Source organism: Ambystoma mexicanum, chromosome 9 (genome assembly GCF_040938575.1).
Source record: "Ambystoma mexicanum isolate Mex_15411 chromosome 9, UKY_AmexF1_1, whole genome shotgun sequence".
Classification (NCBI taxonomy): Eukaryota; Metazoa; Chordata; class Amphibia; order Caudata; family Ambystomatidae; genus Ambystoma; species Ambystoma mexicanum.
In genome coordinates this window covers 783,912,533-783,931,245 of record NC_090931.1, presented here as the reverse complement: position 1 = coordinate 783,931,245, position 18,713 = coordinate 783,912,533, and the positions used below count along the sequence as shown (strand labels likewise).

At 44.3% G+C, this 18,713-nt stretch overlaps 1 protein-coding gene across 3 annotated transcripts in view; it reads left to right on the top strand.

Moving 5' to 3' along the window:
* Window positions 1-18,713, top strand: part of GTF3C3 (general transcription factor IIIC subunit 3) — a 598,047-nt gene that overhangs the window by 164,743 nt on the left and 414,591 nt on the right. For all 3 annotated transcript variants that reach the window (XM_069615720.1, XM_069615721.1, XM_069615722.1), the window contains exon 4: window positions 17,644-17,767. In XM_069615720.1, the coding sequence (XP_069471821.1) occupies window positions 17,644-17,767 (124 nt within the window). The remainder of the gene's footprint in view (window positions 1-17,643; window positions 17,768-18,713) is intronic.

Sequence of the window (18,713 nt, the reverse complement as noted above, 5' to 3'; positions counted from 1 at the left end):
AAGAGACAATTCATCCTGTTATATGCACTGTTAATGATCAATATTATTGCGTATGGAGTAGCGCTGTACTCCCATCAGACCATGCATCTGTGAAGGTGTGAGTCTTTTGGTATATTGAACACTTGCCACAAGGTGATCATGAACACTTCAAATAATGACTTTAAGTTTATCCCAATTTTGCCAGCTAAGGGAAATATGGAACAGTTATGTAACGTGATTCCTCCAGGATCCTGTACCATGTTCAAATGGGTAATCTGGAATTAAGCCCATGTTTCTTCATTTACCATTGTGCAGTGTAAGCAGTAGTCTGTATCTACTCCCATCATATTTTAGTTTTACACTAACTGCTTTCTGCATACCTACCTTTCAAAAGATAAACTAAAATTCTGGGTTTAATGAAGCTACTATAAAATCAATAAACCACACAACAAATATGTCTGACCAAATATAAAATCTATTTGTAGAAACGTGTGTGGCAAAATGAGCATCATCTAGACTGAAAGGGCAAAAGAGCACAGCATTATAATGAAAGTGTGGCTTCCTCCACAATGCAGTATATAATATAATAATAATACAGAGAAATAACTGTTAAAATCAAAGTTCACCAAAAGTAACTATATGGGAAGTTGAAGATCTTGGTGCAAATTAAACAAAATTAAATATGATTTGATGATTGGTTAGTGTATCCAGCTGATGTGAATGCAAGCATATATTCTAAGATGCCCGAGAATAATGGCAGCATGGCACACTGTGTTGAATGCTGGCTGCATAGATGTGTGGTCTGTCAGAAGTTGAAATCTTGTTAGGGTTGATGAGTGTTTCATCTACTGTCAATAAAGTGATCACTGTTACGTCTGGTTTAAAATACCACCTATTAATGACATGCAGTGGTGGGCAAAGCGGGCAAGTGCCGGTGCATAGATTTGGGTCGGAGGGGCCGAGATCCATCTAACCCAAGATGCAGCCAATGGCTTAATACATTGCTCACTATTTTATTTAAGAACTGAAAAACAAAACATTTGAGCAATGTGACAATTCATTACATGTCGTCACTTCTACCGAAGGCGGAACCACTTCTCATGAGGCCAGGGATGTGAGGCCGCTACCCGATAGTCCCCCGGGGTATAGTATAGTGAGGGAGGATCTCATGTTGAGGCACTCCCCTCCTACCCCCCAGGGAGAAAGACAACCATCAAGGGTGTAGCCCTTACAGGAACATTACACATCACACACTCTAGCCTCTTCTTCCTCTGCTAATCTCTTTGAGGAGACTAGGCCTATGTACTGTTGTAAAGTACATAACCTCAAGATCCTGGAAAGTGTTGAGATGAAGAACAACACCAGGAACATAGCTAATCCAAGTACTGGGACGAGGTGGGACACAGGAGCAATAAAGAACAATTCTAAGAAGCGACTGCAATGGTATAGACTTCGGCAGAGACTTGGTCCTGCTTACGCGATAAAGACCAAAGAAGAACCGCCTGTCGGGGAGATGCAGCCAACAAGATGAAAAACTATGAAGCCCGGTAAGCACAAAGGAGGCACAATCACTGCAAAGGCCGGGCAGAAATTCTGCAAGGCAAACAAACCGAGACCCGGAGAAGCCTGCTCAGCACTCAGAGCAGTAGAAGCACACCAGGAAGAAGTGACATTGCATCCCGCGTGCAGATATGGTAAAAGGAGAGGCGCGGGGGCCGGTAGGGGCCAATAGGTGCGGGAGGCACAAACCATGTACTGAAAATACAAGCAGGACTATCTTCCTCATTTCAGTACTTGGCAAGCGAGGCATCCAAGGGAACATAAAGGGAGGGAGAGAGAAACCCGAGTCCAGGAGCCCACCCAAGAGAGTGATGCAAGTCATCTTCATCGTGGCAGTACTTGTCAGGGAAGTGAACTAAGTGGACCAAACCAAAGAAGAAGAGAGAAACCGGGGTAACAAACCCTCACAACACAGAGTTGGGTGTTGTAAGTGTGAAACCTAATGAGGAGAAGCCCAGGGGAAGGAAGTAATTCCCCCTAGTTGTAAGAGATTGTGTCATATCTACCAAGAGAATGGAGTCATTCTCCTGGTAACGTGGGCCAGGAGGAAAGTCCAACTCGCCTGGGGAAGGGAGCCATTCACCTGGCTAATTTGAGATCAAACGCCAATAGAAGGGAGGCATTCCCCCGGCCCATTAAGAAATAGAAAACATTGTGTATAATTTGGAACTTTGTGACCTGAGGAAGAGAATCGTCCCACCAGGCCTATTATTTGTAACTTTGTGACCTGGGGAAGGGAGTTATTCAGCCAGGTTGTTTGAGACTGAACGCTAGTCATTTTCCTGGCCACCAAGGAGACATTGGGCCTCATTATGGGTTTGCCGGTAATCTGCTGGTAATTTCAGTGGGTTACTTGCAAACCCCCCTTATGGTCTCCTCCACCCGATATCCCGGTATTAACGGGATATTAGGGGTGGCAAAGTAACGGTAAGTTCTCATTCCCAAGGCGTCCCAAAGGACTCCATGGGATGGTAACTACTGAATCACCGGCACCAGCATTACCAGTGCCGGTGATTCAGTCATTTATCTGCTGGTTGGGGCCTGATCTACCGGCAGGTCAGGCCTGCCGGGAGATCCGTGTCCCCCACTGGCAGGCATGTATTTTTCCGGTCCAGAAGAAATACCAGCACCCAAATTACTGGTATTTTTTCTGGTATTTTTCCAGACCAGTAAAGTTATGAGACCCATAGTGGGGAACGTTGACTAGAACCCAGGAGAAGGGAGGCATTCTCCTGGGATCAGCACTGTGCTGCTTTATTTATTAGTTTATAGTGTAAGGGCCAGAAGGTGGGGTTTCTTGACACAGGAAGGTGGACACTTTTACTTTAACAGACATCCTGACAGTCACTTTAGATCTTTATCTGAGGCAGTGAAAGTCTATACCCCCAAATATGCCACCTTTGTGTCAGAGCCCTTCTTCTGCACCATTACAGCAAGAAGGGGGAAATAGCAGTATTGTTACCCATTGTGCTGCAGCACTTGTTTTACCAAAGGTGCCAAGAGTTGGAACAATGGAAGGTTTTAAAGTTGAGGAGGATGTGCTTTAGGGGATTTCATCCTTTGTTTGCTGTTGCATGTGTCCAGAAGCAATTTCATGTATGTAATTTACTGTGGAAGAAATTGGATGTGCAAAGGTAGAAAACAAGCTTTAACAAAGCCAACTGTATTGGCTTCTGTGTAGTGAAAATGTTTTCGTTGTAGGTACTGTAGGTATTGAGATCATATGCTCCTGTTCCCTGACGATTTGCCTAGTGTTAGTCGCATGTCCAATTTACCATCATTTGATAGGTTTTACCAGGATATGTTAACATACAATTTACACTTTCAATTGATAGTGAAATATTTGGATGAATAAATTACATTGCAGCAATAGACGTTTTTGTGGCAGCAATATCTAGGAGAGTGCCCTTCATTTAGATAATGAACATAAACCTAGGAAAATGAAAATTAATTCCTGTTTGTAATATTGTGTTATACATAGTCTACTTATTAATTTTAAGTTTCTGTCAATCGAGCATTAATTACATTTTAGTGATCTAATGCTTTTGGAGAGGGAATATGGTGCAGGGTAGCAGTAGAGGAGAAACATGGCAGGGGGTGTTTCGCCCTGGGTGCAGAAACTGCCCTGATAACATGCAGAGAAAGATTTGCAGCCTGTTTTGGCCCTAATGCCTGTAAAAGGCTGACTTTCCATAATTCCATCTATTCATCCAGTCGCTTGTGGGAAAACAAAAAAAGGGAGATTCTTGTCCACTGGATGATGAAATAATTCTTGGGGCATATGTTAGACAGGAATGTAAATATTATATTTTCCTACTAGCATTGGTATACTTTGGTTTATCAAGCCCCATAATAGTTCTCTGCACACAAAATAACTGCTGTGTAAGAATGTTTTTGAAAGTCCTTAAAGCTAATGTTTACCAACTATTTCCCACTTTTGCCATCTAACTTAACTCCTTCATTCGAACTTAAGGCGCAAAACTATGCAGAAATCTAGTCCCTTTGTGACCCGTGTAGGATATTTTATGTTCTGCTGGCCTTGGCGCTTTGGCTCATGTACTTTTTTAAATGCAATATTTAAGTTTATATTACCGGTTAAGATGGATTTCTAGAATCTGGCCTGGTGGACAGATTTTAGGAGGCCACCCTAGTTCTAGTGAACAGGGGAACTCAGAGGTTAGCCAAACCCAATCAAGGTAGCAATGGAGCGCAGCCAAGGCTATTCTCTGGAGGGTCCATAATGAGTTCACACAGTAGAGCACACAGTAATTAAATTTAGACAGGCTAGTACAAAAATACTATATTTATTCTAGGCCAAAAGCCCACACTAGGAAATGAAACAAGCAGGTGATCATATTGCACAGCAGTCATTAATTAACATATATATATATATATATATATATAGTCATCAGAGGTTCATAAATGCATTCACTGACCTAAATCAAGAAAAGAGGTACATAAAATGATGCAGTAAGATTGAACCACATCACAAGAAATATTCCCTAGCTTCAGAAGTCCAATCCCTATGAAGAATGGGGCCTTAGGGCCCAAATGTCATCAGGATTCTCCTCAGAATCTATCTGATGTAAGTAAAGTACTTGTGTCAGTGATTGCTCAAGAGAAGAGATGCAACAAAGTTACTGGTAAGTAAAAATGTGTTCTTATCTTTCAGGTTTCACTGTTCAGGTGCGACGACCAAAACGCAGTGGAATGGAAGGATACAAAGAGACTTGTTCTCAATGCAATCTCGTGTAGGACTGGGTGAGACAAATGCTTTGCATTTACTTATTCCCCTCATTCCGATTGTCCCAGAATTGACTGAATGGGTAGACTGGTGCTTGCTGGAGTTTGGATTTTCCGCCGTTGGTTCCATTGAGAGGTGCCCAGGAGCTCCGGGTGCAAGGATTCTTCTAGTCTGGTCCAGGAGCAGAGTGCAACTCTTGTCGATGGAGAAATGCAGAAAGCAGTGATCCAACCCTCTTCAGTACACTTCACAGGACAGGGGAAGGCGAGTTTCCGCGACAGCCACTGCACACAGGCAACAGCAGGTGTCCTTCCAGTTCAGTTGTAAAAGTCTTTCAGAGCAGGATCCCTTGAAGCTGGGAGACTGAAGTTCGGCAGCAATGCGAATCCAACCCCAAACGGGCGACCACCAAAGTTCCGTCTGCAAACGTGGAACAGCGACGGTTCTAGCAAGGTACGCCACTGGAGAGCTGGTCAGTCCACTGGGTGGCCCAGTGGTACTTCCAAAGTCTCTGGATGGCTGGATCCCAGAGAACACGTTGAGACTGGTTGGTCCCACCAGTTCAGGGGTTGAAGCACCATACAGGGCCTTCGCAGATCAGGTAGTCCAACTGGGCTTCACCGAGACAGACAGAGAAAGGGATGCTGGGCATTTTTGGGGGTCTTCTTCGGATCTTCAGTCGGCTCTTCTTCTACAAGGGATTCTTGGTTCCAAAGCTTATCTGAAGAAATGGCTGCAGAAGTCCTCTTCTTATCCAAAATCCAGCCCGGAAGCAAGTTCAAGCCCACCAATAATAAGGATCCGCACCATTCAAACAGCCTTTAGTTGTCCAATTCGGGACAACTATTGGTTTCACTCATGCCCAAGATCTAAACTCACTGGCACCACAGATGTGGAGTGGGAACAGACAGAAGCTGAAGGCTTCACTTTGCTGTAAAAAGTCGGGACAGGTTGAAAAACAAAAGCAAAAGTTGGTGGTCCATAGAATTATGTAGGGAAAGTTGGCAAAAGAGAAATTTTTTCTGACATTACCCATTATAAATGCAGGATTACAAGTAGCCGGTTTGCAGAGTGATATGGGTGTGAAGGCCAGGATTGGCCAAGTATTTAACAGTTGGCTTTGAACACTACAGAGAGGGACAATATTCCAACACGGATTTTACTGTCTTAGTGGCACTATTACAGCTCCATCCTGCCCTGTCTTTGCAGTCAATAGCAGTTTGCATTCAGGGACTTGCACTTTTACTTTTCATATACATTTGCATTTGAGGGTACAAAGCACTATTGGCTAAAAGCAAAGACCAATGACTTGGCAGCTCCATTCCTACTATTATCGATGCAGAATGCAAATAAGGTAGGCAGGGATGTATGCATTCTTCACACAACGTGGTACAACTTGAGATATCTGTACATTCCTCTGTGTTGGAGAGAAAAATCACATGCTTGTATCATTGTTTGAAACATACTTGCAGCTTATTTTCGTAAGGGATGAGAATAAAGTGTGAAGTTCTGCAAAAAAAAAGTAAAGCATTTTTTGCTTTTAAAACAGGCAGACATCTTTGTAACGTTGTGCCTCTCTTTACCGTTTTGTTTTGCACATCCGTCTACTGCAGGGTATATTAGATATTCTGTTTTTATGCAGATGACCCATCACACAGTGAACATTAGCACTTTCCAGGACGATTAGGGATGAATTTATGAAAGAGCAACTGAAGATGAACTTGCCTGCACAGTCACTTCACACTAGTTAATGCCTGCTGGGAAAACAAGCATGGTAAGAAACATTTATGAAGGCCCACAGAAGCAACGAATGCTCCCCAGGTGGGCCATTCATCATGCACAACTCAACCGAGCCTCATAAACCCGACAAGAATCTATCCCCTCACCTCTAGTGAGTTTTAGGCTACGGGATTGAGCCGTATATTTAATGTTGTCTGTCTTTAACATTGCGGGCAGGGCGTTACCCAAAAATCAGGACCATATACTGCTAGATAATCAGAAGCCAGTCCACCTCTCCCATTGGTTCCAATGAGAGTCTGAATCGCTCTTGAGGGGATTTGGGTTCCTAGGTACCCCTCCAGTCATGACTGGTGGATTTGATTCTTGGGTAACCTGCTGGACAGTGGACATTCATGGTCACCCACACTTGGGTGGCTGAGGGCATAATCTGAAAACACTAAACGACTTTTCATTTTTTCATTTATGTATTTGTAACCTGCAACAAAGATACTTTTCTTTACAGATGATTAAGTGTATTTTATAGTGGCTTTGCATTTTATATTGGCATTGCTTGTACAATCACCTAGTGAGTGCTTTTTGCCAGTTACACTTTATCCTAACCACTCACTCCATTGCCACCCTAAATGTTTCCCTTGACTATTTCACAGCCACATCTACCACTTAGTGAGCCAGGGAAAGCCTGTTGAAAACAATGCTCCTGGGCAGTCTTCCTCCCCTCTAAACACAAGGCGGAGAAAAGCCATGCTTAAACTGGCATTTAAGCTGCTTTAACCTGTAACTATAGAGCCCCTCTAACTATGGAGTATGCATCCTTACCATGGAAGTTGGAGTGAGTGGACTGCCACTCCGCCATGGAACCATGAAAACAAAGTCTACCTTAATAGGATTATAAGAAACCTCTACTTGTCTTCCCCTTGGCAAGACCACTCTGATTGAGAAGCTCTGCATATGTCTGTAGACACAAACTGCTCAAAGACCAGAGAAATCAGTGTTCCCTTATCTTGACTTGGTGGCCAGAGTCTGGTCTCAAGGATCCCTTGTTCCCAGAAGAAGCGTTGTTGCTTATCCCTTCTTGAATCATATGCAAAGAGGCAGGAGCATCGGCCACCCAGCACGCTGATAACTGGCTGAGCCTTTAGCCTGTTGTTACAGAAGCACAGCAATAAACTAAGAACAGTAAAGTACCTTTGGGAATCAGAGTAGTCAGCATATTTTTTTGATTATTTTTTATCTTTTGAGGAGGGGCTCCTGGATCATATATTACATATTTGGGTGATGCTTCATTCAAACAGTAATTTGCAAGTGAGGTTAAATTTGCAACTACATGTTTCTAAGCCCATTGTGACGAGTAGAGTGTTAGGACAAGGTTGTGTTATTGCACCCACTCTATATAACTTGTATACACCCAATACTGGGAAAGCAATGGAGGATACAGCTTTTATTTCCCCTGAGGTAAATGGAATCAAAATATTCTACGCATTTTATGTGGATGATGTAATTCTACTTGACTACACGGAAATTGGACTGCAAAGATTACTATATGCATTCCAAAAATACACACAAGATAATGATTTAGTTATCAATACCACAAATATAAACATTATACAGTTAATTAGAACAAAAAGCAAACAATCTTGTTTTAATTGGTAGCTAAACAATAAGGAGATTGGTACTGTAAAGGAACCTATATATCTGGGGGTTATTGTTACATGGTTGGCTAATCAAACAACGTATATGGATATACTTAAATGAAAGGCTCTCCAATTGCACGCCCAAATGAAGTTTCTAAACAATAGGTATGGACATTTTTTGTTAAACCCAATTGTTACTTTTTATGAAGGGAAAGTAATTCCGGCATGGGCTGGAATACGACCATTGTTTGGTGGGTTATGACTTTTCTACAATTGAAAGGTTGATTTGAAGGCATTTGTTAAATTTGCCAAATTACGTCCCAATGGGAGTTATTCATTCTGAGCTGGGGCTAAATTCCCTGAATTTGCATTTTTTATGGAGAAGAATGCTAGTGTGCAAAAATGTAATGTGTTCTCCTAAGGAATTCACTGTACAAGTTATTCAGTGCCTATTATCAGGGAAGTACCCTAAATTATGTGGCTACTTGCGAAGAAATGATTGCTGACAAAGGACTATCCCTGAAATACACGATTGAAGATTGGGGCATTGTAAAAGAATATTGAAACAGGATTGGTGTGAAACCTGTGATAATATTAAAAATATAAACATTATTCCTATTTAGCGAGCAAACATAAAAGATTGGGTGAGAGGAGTGTTTATTTGGTCCAATTGCCATTTCCTTTCTTAAGGAAGATGTTCACGAGATGTCGTTTCAGTTTGTTGTTGACCCATAAAATAACAGAAATCTGTAGTAAAGGGGAAATGATGGACTAGCTATATAGATTTTGTTGTGTTGAATTTGAAAATATTAAACACGTGGTCATGGAATTTTCTGTTTCAATGAGTATGCATTTTATGTTTTGGCGATTACATTCAGGACCATTTCTTTGTTTTAGGGATAACCTCTGAGTAAGGATAATTCAAGAACAAATCTCGAGACTTAATATATGCATTGATCAGATTTTTACAGGGAATTAATATTATATCTAAACTGTCTTAATTGAGATGAACATTTATTGTTGTGTTTAGGGCATCTGATGTTGCACACTTAGTTTTAAGAGTTGGATTTTCTTTAAAGGTTTTTAGGAAGTGATTCATGTAATGTACACAGATACAATGTTATTCTTTGGAAATGTTATTGCTGAAATGTTGATCAAGTGTAAAGTTTGGATTAAACCATGGGTACTAATAAAACATTTTTTTCTTTTAATCAAAATCTTTTTTATTGAAACATTAAAGCATAAATTCATCCGTAAACAAGTCGGTGTCAAGGTTGATTGGTTCAAACAATACATCGATCAGCCGCCCCCTTGGCGCCTGTCCCTTGAAACCCTTCCTGCCACTCATAAGGCTTCCTAGAGCTCGGCATTGTCCTTGTTCATACAGCTTCAATTAATTTAATTTGTCAACATGCATTAACGTTTCATTTTAACATCTGTATAATTCATAGTATTAAACTGCTTCATGAGTAACTTTTGGGGTATAATATAGCTGCTTTACGTTCTGCAATGCATTTAATTGGAAGGGAGAGAAGAAAGAGAAAGGAGAGAAGAGAAGAAGAGAGAAAAAAAAAAACCTTTTACAGTACCACTTTTCTCATAGTCACCGATGATAAATTCATTCAAGTTCAGTTCCTATCAACCCTTTCTTCATTTTTCCCAGTTTCCAAATAATGTCCTCAATGTCCTCCAGGATTTCTGACCTTGCTCTCCAATCAGTAGATCTTCCCTTTATTCTCCAGCTGTTCAGGGTTGAAGGAGTTTAATCAGTCTTGGTTGGAAGAACATATGTTCTTTTTCTTCAAAGTATTCTAGAAGTGGACCCCAGGTGTTCTGAAATTTATTCAGTCGGTTTTCCATAGTGGCTGTTAATTTCTCTACTCCCAGAATGTCCCAGACTTTACCCCACCAGTGCGCAATGTGGGATCCTTCTCGCTCTTTCCAGAATCGAGCGCGCGTGAGGCGTGCCGCCATTAACAGCTGTGCGATTAACCGCGCTCTGGGACCCGATTGGGGATATGATCCGTCCTCTGGGGCATCCCCCAGTACCATTATCAGTGGATCCAAGGGGAGAAGGATGCCGCAGATGTCCTTGATTTTGGAACTGATCTCTAGCCAGAAGGATTGAATGGTCAGGCAATACCACCACCTGTGTCCCAAGTCCCCTTTGGCCCCACATCCGTGCCAACAGTCATCTGGATACTCTGTTTATTGCATGTAGCCTCTGTGGCGTAAAGTACCATCTATAACAGATCTTAAGAGCACACTCTCTGGTGGTTGTACATCTGGAGGACCTGTGGGCCCTGTCCCATATTCTTCGCCATGATTCTGGGGTTATCTCTCTCCCTATATCCCTTTCCCATGCTGCCGTGTAAAAAAATTTTCTTCTTCAGGGACATGTTCTAGGAGGCGGTAGCAGGTTGCCACTTGATGTGTACGCTGCCCTTCTGCCACCGTTTATTCTAGACCCATAGGCTGCCTGGAAGCCACTTTCTTCACATTCGGGTTTGTGATCCAGTGTCTAAGTTGTCTGTATTTAAATCTCTCCGTCTCCGGGAGGTTACATTTTTCTTTACATTGGATAAATGTCAAAGGGTCATTATCTACATAAAGCTCCTGTAGCCTCAGGGTCCCCGTTCCCGACCAGTTATGGTAGGATGTACGTTGGAGCCCGGGGGTGAACATTGGGTTCTGCGTGATCGGGGTTAGGGGGCCCAAACCCGGGGGTCAATCCTCTGAGGGTTATCTGTTGGTCCCAGCATCGGAGCGTGGAGCGCGTGGTTGGGAGAAGGGGTCCCCATGAACCCTGTGCCCCCGTGGTAAGAAAGGGAGGTGAGAAAAGGGCGCCCCTGCAAACTTCTGTTCAATATCTTGCCATTTGGGGGGGATCGGCTGGAATTGCCCAGCCCAGGATGGGGACAATTTGTGTAGCTCTATAGTACCTTAAGATCGAGGGGAGTCCTAGGCCCCTTAATTGTCTGCTTCTAGTTAGGATCCGGCGCTGGATTCTGGGTGTTTTGCGCTGCCAGATAAATTTGCCTATCTCCTTCTGCAGATTATGTAAGTCTCGCTGCGGGATATGGATTGGGAGCGCCTGAAATGTGTAAAGCATTCAGGGTAGTAGGGTCATCTTGATGGCTGTTAATCCTCCTAGCCAAGATATCTCCTGAGGGGCCCATTTTACTAGGGAGTTCTTTGCCTCTTTTATCAAAGCAGGGATATTGGCTCTTACTAGTCCCGCGTATGTTGGGGTTAGGTGTATGCCTAGGTATGTTATTTTGGAATCTACCCATCTAAGAGAATAGGTGTCCTGTAGAGCTTTTAGCACCCCAGGCTTTTCAGAGAGATTTAGGCCTTTTGACTTTGCCTTATTAATTGTGAAGCCCGCTATCCGCGCAAACCTCCCTAGCAAGCTCATGAGTGGGGGGATCGAAGTCTGGGCCTCTCTTAAAAAACAGAGCACGTCATCTGCGTATAACACCACTTTGTGGGTTTGGGCTCCCACCTTGAACCCTTGAATATCAGGGTGCAGGCGAATGTGTTAGGCTAAAGGTTCCATAGCCAGAGCGAAAACCAGAGGTGATAGGGGACAACCCTGCCTGGTCCCTTTACCCAATTGTATCTGTGATGTCCATTGGGCGTTGACCCTTATTCGGGTAGTGTGAGTCTGAAAGTTGGCCAGGACCAATTTGGAGAAGTGTGGGCTGAAGCCAAACCCCTCCAGAACTTGGCCCGGTGAGCGTCCAAAGAGAGCAATGAAAAGGGGCCAGGTATAGAGGGGGCTAGAGCTATTAAATCTATTGCTCTTCAGATGTTATTGTGGGCCGATCTTCCCAAAATAAATCCCGTCTGGTCTCTGTCTATTAGTGTAGGTAATATATCTCCTAATCTCCGAGCTATGATTTTGCTGAACAGTTTGGCGTCTGTATTAAGCAAGGCTATGGGTCGGTAAGAAGCACAATCTGCTGGGTCTTTTCCGGGCTTTAGAATTAGGATTGTGGTGGATTCAGCCATAGATTGGGTGACTGCTCCCGTTTCCCATAGGATATTGAATAGTTTTGTGAGGTGTGGTATTAGTTCTTTCGCAAAAGTTTTATAGTATTTGTTTGTGAATCCATCTGGACCCGGAGCCTTGCCCAGAGGGAGGGATTTGATGGCAAATTCAACTTCCTCTGCCAGTATTGGGGCATCTAGGAGTTCTATGGAGGATTGGGGCAGTTGCGGGAGGTCCGCCTTGGATATAAATTCTTTAACCGCTTGTGGATCCCCTTATGTGAGGTTGTGTGCTCCCTGAAGAAATCTTCTATGATGCAGCATTTGCTCTCCTCAGAGTATGTGTCTTTGCCTGATTTGTCCCGCAGAAAGTCAATTGTTTTGTTTCAGTTGTTTACCTAATTTAGCTGCCAGTAGTTTGTTGGCTTTGTTTCCTTTAGTGTAAAAAAATGGTTTGGTGCGCATCATGCTGTATGCTGCCTTTCCCATATGATTCGCTTCTAGGGCCTTCCTCACTACTCTCAGGTCCCTTAATGAGCGCCGGGAGGGTTTTTTCTTGTGCGCCCCTTCGAGTCTAATTACTTCCCCCTCTAATTGCTCTCTCAGGAGTCTCCTAGCTCTCCCTCATTGTGTTGCCTGTTCTATCAGATGGCCCCTGAGTACCGCCTTACTTGCATCCCAAATCGTTCCCCAACCCACCTCTCCCGTGTCATTTTCGTTAAAATAGGCTTCGATAGTTTCTCTGGTGTTAGCGCGGGTTAGTGGATCGTCTAACAGGAAATCATTTAGCTTCCAGGCAGGCTTCCTAGATGGGACCGGTCCAAGGGGGGCTATCGCCAGCAAAACCGGAGAGTGGTCTGCAAGCGCTTCAGGAAGTATGTCTGCCATTTGGACATATTGAATCAGTGAATCAGATATCATAAACATGTCTAACCTTGAGAAACCCCTATGGACCGCCGAGAAATATGTGTCGTCCTGTTCTTCCTGATGGCAGTATCTCCATACCTCAATCAGGGAGTGGTCTTTCAGTAGAGAGGTAAGGGCCCTAAAGTTGTTTCTATCATTAGCTGTGGGGGGTAGGGTTTTGTCAACTAGGGGATTGACCACAGCATTGAAGTCCCCCGCCATAATCACTTCTCCCTCTGCGTGATCAAATATCACTTTTGACAATTTCAGGAAGAATTGGCTTTGGTCACTATTGGGGGCATAGACGGCGATCAGAGGGTAGAGCTTATCGTTGAGGCGGAATTAATCAGCCGGTAGCAGGTGGGTCTCCTGAATGAATAAGAATGAAGCATCTAAGGATTTCAATCTATGGAAGAGGGCTTTGCGTTTCAGAGGGGAGTTTAATCCCTGGACATTGAGCGAGATGAATTTATAGCCAGGAGTTGCCATGGTGTTTTCGCAAGGTGTAACTTTTGGGATTGAGCTTTACAGTGCAAGTGCAGCACGGCTGAGTGTTGTGGTAAAATAAAACAAAACATAATAACCCCTCCCCAGTTGCCTGATGGGGGTAAACTTAAAATAACTAAAAAAGGAATTATAATAAGAGCAGGTCGTAGTTAACGAGCATGTTACCTTCCTTAAGAGTTGCATTATCTTAAGTCCCCCAGGTAATTTAAACCTCATACAAAGCACGTCAAGCGTCTTCCATTCCAATGCCCAGATCAACTTTCAAACAGACATTTTCAGAACTTTTAAAACTTTCAAGCCCGGACTCGGGACGGTCTAACCATGAGCTCAAGTGGGGAGGGTGCATAAATGCTCAGGGTTCTCTCGGCTTGTTATTGTATTGGGTGGCCTCACGCCACAGCTTTGCATGCAAGCCGTCTAAGCTTCTGGTCAGAAGTTCACAGGTGCTCCTCCGGACCATTGTGTAGTTTCCAATACTACCGGTGTTCCCCTCCTCACGGCGCCCACCTCTTCGTCCGGGAGTATAATTAGGCCCAACCGGGGTCCTGAACAATAAACCAGCTTCCACAGGGAACCACAGTGCGCTTTTGAGTCTCCCATCCTTGGGCTGTTCAGGTTGCTGCCCAGCTTTCTCCCTCGGGCGATGCTGGGTGGGAGGCCTTTTCCGGGGGTTCGGGTGTTTTCCCCAAGTCTGGTCCACGGATTGGGGTGGTGGAGCGTGTGGTCGGCGTCGTGACCTTCCCCTTCTCGGTTTCGGTAGGGTGCCAGGGGTGGATTTCTTCTCTACCTGAGATCGTGGCTTAAGGGCGTCATCCGCGGGCGGTGTCTTGCCTAGTATGTCTCTCGCTTCCTCCTCTGAAGCGATTACGTGTTGTTGATTATGAAGTTCAAAGATCAGCTTACATGGGAATCCCCAGCGGTAGCGGATTTTCCGGTCTCTCAACCAGGATGTCACTTTCAGTAGTCGCCATCTGCGTGCTAATGTGTAAGGGGCTAGGTCTTGGAACAGCCGGATCTCTGTGCCCTGAAACCGAATTGAGTCTGAGTCTCTGGCAGCGGCCATGATTTCCTCTTTTTGGCGATAGAAGTGAACTCGAGTGAGTACATCTGGGGTTAGGTTTTTCTTCATCTGGGCCGATGAGTACACTCGATGGGTTCTGTCCAACTTAAGTTCCTCGTTTGGAGGTAGTTCCAGGAGTGCTCTGAAGAATGTCTCCACGTAGTCAGCTAGTTCCCGATCAGGTATCTTCCTGGGGATCCCTTGCAGGCGCACATTCTTTCTCCTGGATCTGTTTTCTAAATCGGCTTGTTTAGCCCAGATCTCCTCCAGGTGTTCCTCAATTGCTTTTACTCTACCCGCCAGTACATCACTATCATGGGATGACCGCAGGTTACATTCTCCAGATCGCTGACTCTGGCTTCTAGTCCCCCAAGGTGGGATGTAAGGTCTGCCAGGGATTGAGCTAGGGAGTCTTTGATCTCCTTTTTTATTTCTTGAGTGATGTCTTGCTTAACTGTTTTGAACATCACCTCCAGATCCTCCCTGGATAACGCCATGTTGGTGGGTCGCTTCAGAGGTGGGGGCGGGAGAGTTTCGAATTCAATATCAGCCGTAGTACTGCTTAAGTGAGGCCAGTCCTGGGATTGTGGTCGTGGTTTCATATATGTCTGTATGCTCCGTGGTTTTCTTTTCGCTATTGGTTTGGGCATCCCTTGCCGAGATAGCCGTTTGTCGCTCAAAAGCCCTCACGTATGGAACCTCAGAGGCTTCATGGAGGTAGAGCATGAAGGGGGTCTGTCCTGCTCAATTGACACGCCTTGGAATATTTTAGCCCCCTTAGCCTGAGATAGTTCAGTACAGTGACAAGCAGAAGATACGGCTAATTGTTCACATTGCATATAGCTTGTAGTGTTCCGACTGGGCTGCATGGAGGGGTGTGCCGCATGGATAACTTATGCTTGTGGAAGTTTCATCCGGGGCGCAGAATGTATCGCCAAAACAGCTTGACCTCTTGGAACTCCGGTGCTTTTCAGGCTGATGGGGCAGCAGGGGCCTACTTTACCCGTTCTTCGGGCCACCTACCAGGCCCCGGTGCCAGCGAGGCATGGCAGGCTCTCCCACGCCGCTCTTGGGTTTACGTTCTCAACAGGAGGGAAGGGCGGGATGGGCCCCTGGCTCTTTCTCCTTGCGCCACCCACCCCGAACGAAGCGAAGCGTCCTGGTGTCAGCAGAGGTGCGGGTGGGCAGTGAGGGTGGGGGGCTCAGCACTCACCTCCCTCTCTGGACGTCCTCAGGAGGCTTCTCTTCTCGAGCCGTCGCCCCAGCGCGGATCCCGTTGTTCGGGCTGGACGGATGCTTTGCTTCTGCCGTGGGCACGGCCGGGGTCCCCCGAGGGTCGCCTTCCTCCGTCCAGACTCGATTCGCTAACCACCGTGGGTCTACCAACTGGCGGCGAAGCAGCACGGGTGGGTCACGAACGCAGCCCCGCCCTCCCTCCCGATCGGAGATTCTCCCGCTGTCACCGCTGTGGATTCTCGGCAGATTTCGTGCTGAATCGTGCAGACTGGGCCGGGACCGGCGCAGGGTTCTAAGCCTCAGGGGCGACTCCGGGTGGCGCACGCCGCCATTTTGTGGGTCTCTCCACGGCTCGCCTTCCCGGTCAAAATAAGGCTCCGGGTTGGGCGTTCAGGGGGAATAAATGCAGCGGAGGATGCACCACCTTCTTATGTTCATTTCCCTGTGGTTTTCGGGCGAAAGTTAAGCGTTAAGATGGTAAATTCAGCCGATCTGGGCGCCGTGAGATGGAGCTCACAGGAAGCACGACCGTATGGCGCGCTTCCTAGCCACGCCCCCCCAAAACATTTTTTTTAAAGTAAGTAGTCAGCATATTACCTAACCTGAAACTGCTAGACGCCAATTGCATCACCCAATAGAGGACCATGGCAAACAGCAAACTGGCCCATCTCCCCTTTTAATTCCAGAAGAAACTAATGCCTGATTGAGCAAATCTAGGGTCTGAGGGGCCTTTGGGATATCTTGAGTCAATTCTGATACCTGAAGGATCCTTGTGACCGTGGACATTAATGATGACCCTAACTCGTAAAGTAACAACTTTACACACCAAAACTAAAATGATTCTCAACTGTAACCTTCATCACATTGACTTACCTTAACAGAAGAGAATGTATTGTTTTTGAAACATCTCTGTGTACATTCTGTTAATGTAACAACATGTCATGCAGCATTTTAAACCTTTACTATACGTGTACCTTTTATCTACACCTGCTCTATAATGTTAATAATATACCCAGGCCAAAAAGATTTTAAGAAACATTGAGGAGGTTCCATCATTTTTCCCGGTCCTCCTAAAGGAACTGTACCTATTTTATTCAATAGGTTGTGTGGAAGCAGAACATTGTTCGTTTTCTTGACTGGAGTTGTGCGCTCAGCCTACAATTATAGCAAATGGAGAATAGTGAAAGACTAGAAGGAATCTGATCTACGTGTTCAAAATAAAAAGCATAACCTACGGCAGCGCTCAAAATTTGCACTTGCCACTAGCTATTGTGTAGTGATAATGGACTCTTGCCGAGTAGTATATTTTGTGCTGTGTGTGTATACGCAGAACTGAGCCGGTGAGTGACTTTATTTGTAAGGCTAGTAGATTGAAGCTTGAAATGCTTAGCCCTAAGATATGGCATACACCTTCCTTCTCATTCAAATTGTGTTTAACAGGACCTTAAAATCCCTTTAACTATGTGTGTTCTCTGATGTATTTGAAAATTCTTAAACTTCAAATCTAGTGTTTGCTGCTCTGATATTGAGACATTAAAATGGTTCTCACACTTGATTTTGTAAATGAAAAACTGGCCTTCACCAAAAGGGCTATGGTCTTTAATTGGTACTGTATCGGTGTAATTGACAGTTGCTAGCAGCCAAAGAATTGGATTTTCCGTGGGCCTTAACATGTACTTTTTTGTGTCCAACTCCTCATGCTAGCTGTGCTCAGAGAGCACAGGCGTGCACTGCACAGACTAATTAATGGAAATCAGTGATTTGATACTTTCTCTCTTGCTGTTTAGGAGAAGAGACCACGAAGTAAACTTCCCAGAGCTCTGAGAGGCCTTATGGGGGAAGCGAACATTCGGTTTGCTCGAGGGGAGCGTGAGGAGGCCGTAATGATGTGTATGGAGATTATCAGACAAGGTATTCATTCCGTAATTGTTTTGTATTTATATGTATCTGTGGAGATAATCTGCTTCCAAAGTGTGCATTAACACTTTGTGAGTCATCAAAAAGTGTCTCCCAAACATTAATTTAGTTTAAACATTTGGCTGTATGAAACAAATCTTAACTTAAACTGTAAGTAATTACAAACTAAGCATTTAACTTGACTAAAGACTATTCATTATTCTGGAAACAACATTTTAGTATTTCTTGTGTATATTTGCGTAAAACCTGCTATGTTAAAGACAGTACTACAAGCAGCATGTACGCCATTACCACTTTGGGCCAATATCGTAAACTTGCTTCATTTTAGAGTCAAAAATGTGTGGCCTTTGTTACATTTATGGAATGAATGTATACATGATCCTCTAGATAGTGATTTAGTGAAAACATTTGACGTGTCTGGGATGTCTGTGGGTATTTATGATGGCCGCCTTGAGAAAATAGTGTTTGTAGGACACCACGCAATGTCCTTGCACTTAATTCTGGCTGCTGACATTTACCTCTAAATTCGTCAAAATTTGTTATGCTGATTTCCTATGCCCAAGCACACCAAAGATGTGTACATTATACATCAAAAACCCTTTTAAAATCAGGCATTTTTATTTATTTTTTTTAATTTAATTTATATAGTGCCAGCTGCAATTAAAATTACTGTGTGGTGATCCAAGAGGGAGGCTGGGGTGAGGGAAAACAAGACCAGGAAGGAGGCAGTCATCTGATCATTCACAAGTCATGGTACATTCAGATCAGAGTAAGCGCTAAAAGGTACGGGAGAAGACTGGAGAAGTGCAAACAACGCTGAAGAGTTGGTAGTGCTAGAGGTAGGTAAGAGCATTTCAAGGGAAAGGGTACATACCATTGGTAGTAAACTCTGAATAGTGACCGAGGGTTAGTCTGGTGGAAATGCTTGTTTGAAGTAGAG